At 40.6% G+C, this 12,057-nt stretch overlaps 1 protein-coding gene across 1 annotated transcript in view; it reads left to right on the plus strand.

Annotated features, from left to right (window-relative positions):
* The window catches only part of LOC107094088 (glutamate receptor ionotropic, NMDA 2A-like), a 185,431-nt gene extending 175,955 nt beyond the window's left edge, over positions 1–9,476 (plus strand). The window contains exons 17-20 of the mRNA XM_015389502.1: positions 820–1,058; positions 3,093–3,276; positions 3,926–4,715; positions 4,807–9,476. Of these exons, the coding sequence (XP_015244988.1) occupies positions 820–1,058; positions 3,093–3,276; positions 3,926–4,715; positions 4,807–5,803 (2,210 nt within the window). The 3' untranslated portion in view covers positions 5,804–9,476. The remainder of the gene's footprint in view (positions 1–819; positions 1,059–3,092; positions 3,277–3,925; positions 4,716–4,806) is intronic.
* Positions 9,477–12,057: the final 2,581 nt, after the last annotated feature.

Raw genomic sequence — 12,057 nt, forward strand, 5'->3', positions numbered from 1 at the left:
ATATATATATATATATATATATATATATATATATATATATAAACGGTAGACAGGAGGAGGAAACAAACAATATCTACTATCTATCGATCAATTGATTACTACAATAATCAACAGATGTAGCCCTAGTTGATCAGCAATGAATATCTGTCAAAATTATATCGAAGAATAGTTCTTTGCAAATAAATAAATACATAAATAAGTAAAAACTATGCTCCACCACCATTATTCTGCTGAGAACAGAGAACATTTTGCAAGACCAGAAACAACATGAATAAAAGAAACAGCTATGCTCTAAATTGTATTAGTTTATTCTGCAAACATCAATTTTTTTCAATAGGTGCTGTGTAAGCATTATTCTTACACACGGAATGAACAAAACGTATTGTCTTAACAGTAAAAAGTAACTTTTGATGAAGTCGCTTTTTAACCAACACAGCATGCTATGTTGGTTTATTTCTATAATATGCTTTTAAATTGACATATTAAGTTTATATTAATATTTTTTTAACAAGTGGATGTTATGATAGAAATTAGTTTTTTTTTTATCAGGTTTAACTTTCTTGAAAACATATATCGTAATGAATGCATCTTTACAAGTTAAATATGTAAAACAAAAATATTGTTGGAGAAATTATCCCTTAAGCTCTCATTTCCTTCCTTTGTCTTCTTTGTTTTCATTCATTTGAACTTCCTTCTTTTTTCTAACTGCTCTTTATATTTATCCAGAGGTTTTTGCTTTTTTTCCCCCTTCTTAAGTTCCTGTTCAATCCCTTTCTTGCTTTCAAGATAATATACTTTATTTCTCTACTTTTCAAACAGGTGAGATGGAGGAGCTGGAGGCACAGTGGTTGACTGGAATCTGTCATAATGAGAAGAATGAGGTGATGTCAAGTCAGCTGGATGTGGACAACATGGCAGGGGTCTTCTATATGCTGGCTACAGCTATGGGCCTCTCCATTCTCACTTTTATCTCTGAGCACCTTTTCTACTGGAGGCTGAGATACTGCTTCACCGGTGTCTGCTCCGGCAGGCCGGGCATGCTCTTCACTATCAGCAGGGTGAGAGAAAATGAAACACGTATAATAACATTTTTTTCCACTGCTGGAGCCATTCTCAATTTAGTTTGAAATGTGACAGCTTCAGGATCAGTTTTGATTTGTAGGGGGCTGGTGGTCACCACTTTTGTAGAATATGTTTAAATTTTTGGCTGTGAAAACCATTTTTCTGCCAAACCTTTACCTGCATATGGGCATTGTGTCTGGTAAAGAGAGAAAATAACATTATAGTCCAGCTGAGGCACACCCATTTGACACCCAATTATCTATAGAAAAGCCTTAATTCTTTATAGCATAGATTAAAAAAGGATCCATGATAATGACAGAATAAGATCATACTGGCTGATCAGTGATGCAAAACTCCTGTTCCACCACATCCCAAAGGTCCTCTATTCAGTCTAGTGACTGTTGAGACCATTTAAACTCACTGATATATTCTAACAATTATATCCTCCTAGATATGCCATACATTATAGCCATAAAAAGAAGGGCATTGTCAGCACCTTTGACCAGGTAGGCTGTGTCTTTTAAACAACGCTCAACTGGGACTATGTGACCTAAACTTGAGTAAAGTATCACCCACACCATTATACCTCTCAATTGACACTCATTAGACAGGACAACCGTTTTTTTCAAAACAGTACCTTCAATCTTGGTGAGTTTGTTCAGCTGTCTGTTGTTTTTTTAACTGACAGAAGGGCCTCCATCTGCTCCACAGCTCGACCTGTTGATTGCTCAGAGATCGTATCTTGATTGTAACATTGGTTATTTCAGTAACTCTTGTCTTTCTATTATCTCAAATCAGTCAGAGTGGTAGTCTAAACATCTGAATTCAACGAGGCATTTTGGCCACTGTTGCTGCTTGCAGTTAATTGTTTCCCTTCGGATTATTGTCTTTAAACACCAGCATTGGCAGTGTAGAAAAATCCTAACAATTTCTAAAATTTTCAGGCCAGGCTGGCTGGCACCAACAAACACGCTACATTTAAAGCCACTTAATTCCCCTTTTCTTCCTTATTCTAATGCCTAGTTTGAATTATTGAATTAATCTCTACCACGTCTTTATGCCTAAACAATTTGGGTTGCTGCCATGTCAATTAATCAATTGCTATTTCTATTAGGAGGCAATTAATATGTTTAACTTAAAACTGATAGAAGTGGATGGATTGATGGATTGAGATTAACAATAATTAGATAACAGAGAAAGAAATGAGCTCTAAAGAACTGTTTTTACATATTCTAATTTCTTTTATGCAACTTTCTTCACAACCTGAAACCTAAATTTTCTTACTTAAAGTTAGACTGTGCAGGGGAGCTGTAGAGAACTTATTTTACATGTGTTCTTACACACACATTCACATGTCGGCCTCATGAGTTAAACATTTTGAGAAACATGCAAGTCCCATAAGATAATGCGACCACAAAGGACCCAGTTGAGGTGCAGGCATGCAAACCTTAATGTACACACACAACACAAATGGGGGCACAAAGAATATCCACTTTTACATTATTCATATTTGATGCCTCTGTTTCAGGCAAAGCTTTTATCCCAGCAGCATTTCACACATTAAGTGTCTTACAAAAAACTGTGTGCGATGTGTCTTAGAATGTGTGTCAGTCTCTTCACGTGTACATGCTGTTTGAGCAGCACCACTGGAGGTTAAGTCACTGTAGGAAGAACATCTTCTTGCACTCAGGGCCCCCCTCCCCCCACACTGACATCATCCACTAAATTAAATTTTCAAGCACCTCTGAGAGCAGTTCGTCTGTGGTGATTATCTCTCTTACCCACATTACAAAATAAAATGAGGTGAGGGTTAGCAGTGAACCCACTTAATAAATGAAGTAGGTGTCTATTATTTCACTTTGCAAGAAAATTAGTTGAACACATGTATGAACTTATTTTGGATAATGTCAATGGTTTGCAATATGCTTTTACTTTTTAATGAGCCTATCTCTGTCTTCTCTTTGTGCCGCTGCCCCGGATTTCCTCATCTTCCTTCTTCTCTTTAATTCCCTGTTCTGTGCCTCTCTCAGGGTATATGGAGCTGTATACACGGCGTTCACATTGACATGAAGAAGAAGACACCTGAGCTGGACTTCAGTCCTCAAGCCAACATGCTACACTTACTCAAATCTGCCAAGTCCATTGCTATGTCATCACCCAAACGCAACACCGTCCTTCTTCAACCCAGCATCCTAGATATGATGTCAGGAAAAGGTATTGCACTGCTTTTATAGGCGTGTGGTTTTTAAATGTAGTCTTCTTACAACTTTAAAATTCAATCCCTTTTATTAGAATTTAATTTGATACCAACACAAAGTGGCACATAATGTTAAACCTGGCTTAAAAAGGAAATTCGCAATTCCTTTTTGGAGTAGCACATACTTGGTTTTGCAACCTGAAATATTTGCTAAACCTTTGTTTAAAAACTCAGAAACTCAATCTAAATATGTGATATTCTCACTTGGACATATATTAGCACTTTTCTAAATCACTCCAGTAGACCTTTGGTTGCATGTTTTTGTTGGTTATGCTACTCAGCCTCACATGAAATAAACGCTTTCACAAGACTTTTAAACAAAGTACACATTTTATGTTCAGTGATATACTTTACATCAAACAGGTTTATTAGCGATTTATAAAGTTTAAGCTCAGTGCATATAAAGGATAAACTCTTTTCCTTTGGTTGGTTTCCAAACTGCTATTAGATTAGTATTTGTGTCCAAGCAGGCGTCATGATTAGAGAAGAAATGGTACACTCTGCATGCCAAGGTAATAGAAAATGTATCAGCTAACTGGCAAAGCGTTCATGCAAACATTAAACTGTTGTAGCTGCTGTCTGAGAGCATGTCTTCTTGTCTCCTAGGTAACTCACTCCACAGTCTCCCTCAGAAGGGTCCTGGTCTCTATAGCAACGCTTCAGGTCCACAGGCTTTCCTGTCACTGTCCGGGCGACATAAAAACCACCTAAACAATTCTGCACCATTTCCAGGACAACAACAAGCCCCCACTATCCAGACCAGCCCTAACAAGCCCCAGCTGTCAATCACAAACGACAATGGCAAGAACCGCCTTGCGGGGCCTGCCATTGCTGCATCAAAGCCACGGGCCCTATGGAAGAAAAGTGTGGAGACGCTGAAGACTCAGCCAAGTGTTGTGTCTCCAGGGGGCCCAAGCCCCACCCCAGCTTCAGGGACAGGACCTCCACAGATGAAGAGCCAGCGCTACCTGCCAGAAGAGCCACAACCGTCTGACATATCAGAGTGTTCAAGTCGGCCACAATCACACAAAGACTCAGACTCCATGGGTGCAAGGGGTGGATTCAAGCCAATCAATCAGCTGAGGAAAAGGGGCGGAGGTGGTGGTAGTGGAGGAGGAGGAGGAGGAGGTGGTGGTGGTGGAGGTTCCAAGATCTATTCCATTGACTCTGACCAGGCCAGCCTCCAATCTGCTCCTCTGTACCAACGAGACAGCCAGGGGGGAAGTGATGAACACAGTTACCCCCCTGACCTCTTTCCACCTGACAGCACTTACTCACACCAGTCAGATGCACCCATTATGCAGCTAAGCGCCAGCCTCCTCCACCACAGTCACAGCGCCGAGGCTGACCTGCACTCCCTGAAGGACAAGAAATACAGTACCTACACACACAGCAGGTAGGATGTCCTATCAAAACTAAACTGAGGTTCATTCACAGGTTTGTGTTGTCTCCTGTATAATCGTTATGTCTTTCTCCACTCTATGCAGCGCAAAGGACAAATCAGCAAGTTCTTTCGAAGCTCCAGGGTCAGGCTCAGCGACACAAGGCTCCAGGCCAAGTCACTGTCGCACCTGCCTAAGCAAGCTCAGTGGTTATTCTGGTCTGTACACTGTTCGCTCCCCTCAAGCTCGCTGTGATGCATGTGCCCATCTGGGAAACCTGTATGACATCAGTGAAGACCACCTGCACTCACACTACAGCCACACCCACCCACAAAGCAGTGACATGTTTACTCACTACCTTCCCCAGAGCGAGCTAGACCTGGTGGGTGAGGGGGACGGTCTTGTCAGCCACTTTGAGCCAACCCCATCTTCACCATCTCCTCTGCCCACCTCTCCATCCGCCCAGCACCTTCAGTTAAGTCGTCAGCACTCCTACGAGAATGTGCTTCCAGATGGCATTCCTGAGCGACAGTCCCAGTCTCACCACCACATGCGAGGACTCAGCCTGCCTGACAGAGATCGGGACAGGGAGCTGATCCTTGATGATGGGGCTTATGCCAATGTTCTCACAATGCGCTCTGACCGGCCATACAGCAGCCGCAGCCCACCCTCTCCATCTCCATCCCACCACCACAGCTTGGACATCCCAATGCCTATGCCACGGCGCTCAAAGAGCCTTCTGCCAGATCGCCCGTCGCATAACCCCTTTCTGCATTCAGCCCCAGGCACAGCACAACGAGACTCCACCTCCCAGGCTACCACGCGCTTGCCGCAGAAAACTTCCTCCCACGACCTCTATAAACAGAGGATGCAGCTGTCGCTCACCCTCGGCAACCATGGCAGCCATCATGTCAACCAGCATGGAGGCCAAGTCGATCAACAGGTGTTTTACCCTCAGCAGGAGCCTCCTGTCGTGGCCTACATGGTCCCACCTGCTGCCTCGCAGCCAATGAGCTATGTGACTGCACCGCGAGCCTCGAGTGCAGGTGGAAACCGGCCCCGGCTCTACCGCCGCATGCCGAGCATTGAGTCTGATGTCTGAGAGTCACAAAAACACACTTTTACTCTCACTAAAAACACACAAAGGCAGGCATGTAAGGAGAAGGTGTGTGTGACTGGACCCGGCAGCTCTGTTCCGAAGCACATATGAAGATACAAACACAGACAGACACACATAGATGTGAAAAACTCCAAGCTCAGCAGTGGACCAAAGGGGTTAATAGAGATACAGAATAAATAAATTTCCTATTAAACCCTGTGCAGGGCAGGAAAGGGGCCACAGGGACACCTGGAGGCAAAGTTACAAAATTAATAGTGTGTGTGCGTGTCAGTGTGTGTACTAGCCTAAAGCTGTGGGCAGCGGGGCACAGGCTGACAATACTTCTAACTAGAAGGATGGGACTCCTTGTGGAATAAGTGGAATACTGATCGCAGAATATAAGGCCAACAGTGGGATCAGACATCAAAACCAACCAAATGTTAGAAAGACAAGCAAACCTATCCCACCCTACCCAAGAAAAAGGGATGCTTATTTTCTGAGGTTACACACATATACATGGGTATCACCCAGACATAATCCATCGACCCAAACTTCCTATCCAGAACTCTCCTGTTGCACTATGATTTCTCCTTTAGTTAACCCCATTGTTGTCTGAGCCTTCGAAATGCACTGCCAGCATGGCTTAAAGAGTGGTCCACTACGCCGAAGTAATCCTTGACTTGAATCGGAATTATGATCTATGTAAAAGATTGAAATGCAGGCAGCTGGTTGGGTACAGGTGAAGCTCCTGCCTGCAGATGTACAAACGCTTGAACACACACCCAAACTTAAAAAAAAAAAAACAGATTCTGTCTGTTTTTTAAGGGGAAGTTAAACTTGCAGACTGTTTATCGTTGATGTCAGTTAATTGAACATTCCAAAAAGTGGACCAAATGTGGCCACTGAAAAAAAAAAGCCTCTCAGGATGAGAGTGTGTGTTCCTGAGTTTCTAGATCTAACAAAGTGCAGCATCCTTGCTTCCTCTTAGCTAGCCTTCAGGTCTTACTGCATGCTTCCTACTGCCCTGTGCTACACTTAAACTCCTTATACAGGGTCATATATGCACAGGCACTCACACCCGCACAAACACAAGGTACATGCACATTATGACATACACGCACATGTGCATATTCGCAGTAGTTTAGGATTGTAGAATAGGGTGGGTGTGTGTGAGTGTGTGTGAAGCTATGAAATAGCTTCTCTTTGTGCACTTTGTAGATTTTATACCCCCCCGCCACCCACACAGACGTTTGACCAAAAAACACTTTTGTACTAAAAAAATATGAATATTCTCAGTCACTTGCTGGATAGATGTTTTCTTTTTCTTCTTATTTCTCTTTAGCGTTGGATTTTAGGGCACCATGAAAGGGAAAGCTCTTCCAGAATCAAATGTTTTATAGAGTTAGACAAAGGGTTACTGCATCATGCATACAGTATACAGTACATAACACAAACACTTTTCTCCTTCTTTGTTTACTTTTATGTGCTCATCCCTCCTTTGAGCCTTTTTCTGCTTACCCTATCAGTTTGTTTCCATTTATTCTCTCTACTGCTTCGTATTGCTCTTCCCTTGCTTCCCGATGTAGAGTAGATAAAGTATCAAAAGAGTAAAGTTAAGTCTTGATGTGAAAAAAAAAAATCAAATTTTGCTGGAATTCACTTATCAGTAGTTGTGAGAAATCATTGGACTCAGCACTGTCTCTCATAGGATGCATTGTCTTTTTTTAATACTCTATGTAGAACTAAAGGACTTGCTGACTTTTTTGATGTTTTCGTGTTGAATTCTTAGGCAAATTGCATCGTCAGGTACAGGTTTTTCCTCATTGAAATAATTGTCAGAGTAGCTGGTACGGTACTTTAATGCCTCTCTTTCAGTGAGAGTGAAGTGTTGTGCTTCATCCCAGAGAGGCACGTGGCAAAGGCAGAGTTTCCAAAGGGACTCGTTTCAGAAGCAGTATACACACATACAAGCACTCACTTGACAGGCCGGCAATGTGCGTATGAGTGTTTTAGAAATCCATAACCTACTGAGCAAGGGCATTGATTTTTCAGCTCAAGGATTTTGATGGAAACAGGACTTGATATCCCATTAGTTGAGTGTCTGTCCATATTCTCTCTTTTTTTTTTTTTTGCTATTCTACCCTCTCTTTCACATGAACAACCGCACTCACTTATATACAGTACATAAGTGGCAAAGATAATGCAGGACAGTTTGTAAACAAAACAAAAAAGACTAAAGAGACGCACCTTTGACTGATGAGTGCTGGCCCTTTTTTGGTCATTTTAACAGGTTTGTTGTGAGTTATATGCATAATATCAGGTTGCAATATTATACTTCTGTAAAAAGATTTTTTTGTTTTAATTGTTAGAAAATTATCATTTCTTTGATTTGAATGGTATTAAGTACTAAACTCATTTCAAATGCAATGTGGCTTTTTTAGTTCTGTTTTGAAAAAAATTAAAGGGCATGTTTAGATTTCTTCTGTCATTTTACATTCCCTCCCCCTTCCCTCCTTCCTCAAAAATGGCATAGGCTTGGAACTCAGTAGAATATTTCCAGATGGGATAACACACTAGTTAACTATTTGGGTCAGCTAACCTGTTAACCTACTACGCATAGATGAATCATTTTCTATGACTTTCCAGCCTGTGTGGTTTGAACAAAATCCCCATCCCGCCTACTGTTTCTCCACCATGAGTCTGTGCTTTATCACCTTTGAGAGTGCAAATATTTTCTGTGTTCCACAATGCAAAATGATTTGTATAAAACAGGAAGTGTGAATGTAGAGGTTCCAGGTTGTGTGTCCAAGTATTTGTCTTGTGAGGACAGTGTAATGGCAATTTTTCAGAATTTCCCCATTGTGGGACAATAAAGGGATTTTCTATTGTCTATTCTATTCTATCGGCTTACAGGTACTTATGGGGACCTGTCAACTGGTCAAAGGGTAAGAATAAGGCTTGGGTAGTGGTCTGAGTTAGGCTATTAAATAGAATGGGAAATGAATGGAAGCTGATGTAAGGATACTCGGACATAACACCTGCGTGTGAGTGTGTGTGTACATGTGCTTTTGATATACTCTTTCCTTCATCCTATTCCCAACATTTGACCAGACTCATGCAACACAAATATAGAAACAAACAAACACACATGCAGACGTGTCATGTTGAATGAGTTTTATACATCAAACACCCTACATTTCTTTTCTTTAATTTAACCCTTTTCTATTTGCATTATTTTTGTTTTATTTTTATTTTATTTTTGTTACTGCATGAAGTGCTTGTGTTTATATTGTTACATATTTTGTTACAACAGCTGATTTCTCCCCGAGTTTGGACTAAACACATCAACACGCACCTTTCCACCCAGACTGTACTACTCCACTTTCTAGTTACAGAGTTCTCCACATTTTTTTTTTCTGCATAATACCTGGCTGGTTCTTACATAACCATTGCCACCACAAGTAGGCCTATTTAATGTTTTTATGTTTTTCAGACTCAACGACATCTCAATTTCAAATAATTCCTCCAGTTCTGGGTGAAAGGAGTGTTTTGGTGTGTGGTCCTGTGATTCTCTGCTGTGTATTAAACCTGTGTATAAGTTCAGGGGTTTCAAAGCTACTACGTGTGTTGTAAATACTACCTTATCACTCAGTACCTCTGTACAATCTGTAAATAAGTAAAGGTTACATTTTTCTACTTGTCTGTGTCTTGTTAATTTATCTATCTATCTTCTATATATCAATGATATATCTATCTCCTCTGAATAATTTTCTGCCTCACGTTTGTTTGTTTTGGTTTTGCTTGCTAGCTAGCTTGCTAATTCCCCTTATCAATAGTAACATTGATTGCAAATTAACTTGCTATATTAAATTTATTTAAACCTGATGCAGAATTGAATATATTTACCTTACTATATTTTATAGCAACTGATTTCCAGCTAGAAAGTTTGCAAATCCATTTGTTGGCTATCACACTAGCTTTTGTGATATAATGCTTTTCAATGATGGATATAATTAATTTTCTTTTGTTTTAGCAATTTTGCTTTCTTGTTTATTTGCTTGGTTCAGTTAAGTTGACCTTTATAGTCCATCAAGTTGAAATGATCTTTATAACTTCTAACCTTTCTTTCCAGCAAGAAAGCTTGATACTCTTTTGGCTGTTGCCAAATAGGTTGCCTAATATAATTTGGATTATCCTGCTCACCATCTAGATTTTTGTATTTATCTTTAAATGTTAGTAAGTTATAAGTTAAATGTTATGTTGGGCTCAAGATACTACACAGCAAACAGAATTGCTGATTTTGAATAAACTTCTAAAATATGTTGTTATTCTAAAAAAAACAGTTTTATTACTTTATTGCTGATTCCTAAGGATAGCATTTGCTAGCACTGTTTTGGCTATAAGGTGTGGAGCCTCTTTGCAATACACTGAACTATATCTAATATATATTATTTTATACTTAATCTTTAACAGAAGGCCATGACAAGTTCATAGCTAATAGCTCACTGGGAATCAAGGTCTTGGTGGTTAAGATTTTATGTTAGTAAGATTGTTCTTTCTTTATAAATGACTTGTTTTGATGACAGAAATAGAGAAATTATGTGATAGGCTCCAAGAGTAATGTCTACAGAGGACGGTTTAAAGAGCTTCTGCTTGAGTTTAAATTTATCAGTAGACAAAACATCTCTAAGGTTCAAGCCTTTTTATGTGAGAATGATTCATAGGTCAATGTTAAATCACTTTCAAAAATCAACAAAGACCTTTGTCTGAAAATGTTCATGGGTTTCATTGGAAATGTGTGGGGGGAAAAACAGTACAAGTCTAGACAAAGAAAAACTTTGACGTTTTTCCAAAAAATTGCAGAACTGTTACTTAAGACCATAAAAAACAAACTAAACTTTAGCTTCTTGGGAGTTCAATAAAAAGAAAAGGACTGATTTAAGACTTTTGCTCAGAAAGACTAGTCTCCCTTTCCGTTTCTGCAATTCTCTATAACTGTTCAGAGACAAGAGCTTTTTGGGATTCTGCTGTACAAGGGCTCTTTCAGTGCCTCTCTCCGTCAGCTTTCATAATGCCTGTGTGTGCACACAATATGTGTATATATGTGTGTGTTTAGACCAGTGTTCTGGTAAAAAGCTTTATTTTTATATTTTTGTCTCCCTCAGGAGACGGACGCTCTAATCTGGGCTGAAGTGGGACAGGAGAAGGGAGCAGAGAGTCGCACGTAGACATATAACTCTTATATATGCTGCAAAAAAATCTGCTCATACTGAGGGTGAAGGATGTGTCACAAGCCATAGACCAGCTGCAGCCAGGACGGAAGGAGGAGAGAGGAGAACAAAGATTACAAGGACTACTGCTACACTTTTTGTTGCCCTTGAAAGGGGAACCTACCTCGAACATACCAGAGAGTGTCCACACGGGTTTGTAAGGGAATGTGGTTATGTGTGGAAGTTGCTTCCTCAGAGACAAGGTGTTAGTACCACTGCGGCCTAATTCTTCCTGACATGATCCATCTGCTCCTATCTAATGGAAAGAGTAACACACACTTCAAAACAAGCCTTTACCTCTCATTGAATTAATAGAATTGAGTCACCCCACATGTCGGGCTGTAATGCAATTACCGTTACAATACACAATACATGCCCCCACCCCCCAAGAACTTACAACCCATAACATACTCATAAACACAAGCGCACAGTCCCAAAGATAGGTCGATCTAATCCCATGGCTGCACATACAAATAGACATGAACATGCAATCAGGCACTTCACCACATATAGCCATACTCTAGGGGTGTGAGATGAAGCAGATAAATGAAGATAATTAATTTTCTGGATTAAGAGCGTCTCCATCTGAGCAACCCTGCAGCTCAAGGGGAGTCAGAAGGAAAACAAGAGAAGTAAGTTGGTGAAAAATGGATGATAGAGGATAGAAAGGGGTGATAGCACTGGCTTTGACAGGCCTGCTGTAGGCTGTTGGCTCTTCCCAAGACTCCAAACATCCTCATTAACCAGAACCCAGCCTACACACTTAACACGTGTGTTTCTCCGTATGTGTATGCAGTCTCGTATTGCTAAACTGCTGTGATTGTGTGTGTATGTGTGTGTTTGCCTGTGCTGGAGATAGCTTGAAGAACAGGGAGAGATGCAGAGCAGCATGGCAGCCTACACACCAAACAAACCTATGAAAATTCATAAGGACCTGGCAACGCCTACTCACAAATACTAAAAATACTGGAGTGAGTTGAGCCTAGT

The sequence above is a fragment of the Cyprinodon variegatus genome, unplaced genomic scaffold, assembly GCF_000732505.1.
Source record: "Cyprinodon variegatus isolate N-32 unplaced genomic scaffold, C_variegatus-1.0 Scaffold463, whole genome shotgun sequence".
Taxonomy (NCBI): Eukaryota; Metazoa; Chordata; class Actinopteri; order Cyprinodontiformes; family Cyprinodontidae; genus Cyprinodon; species Cyprinodon variegatus.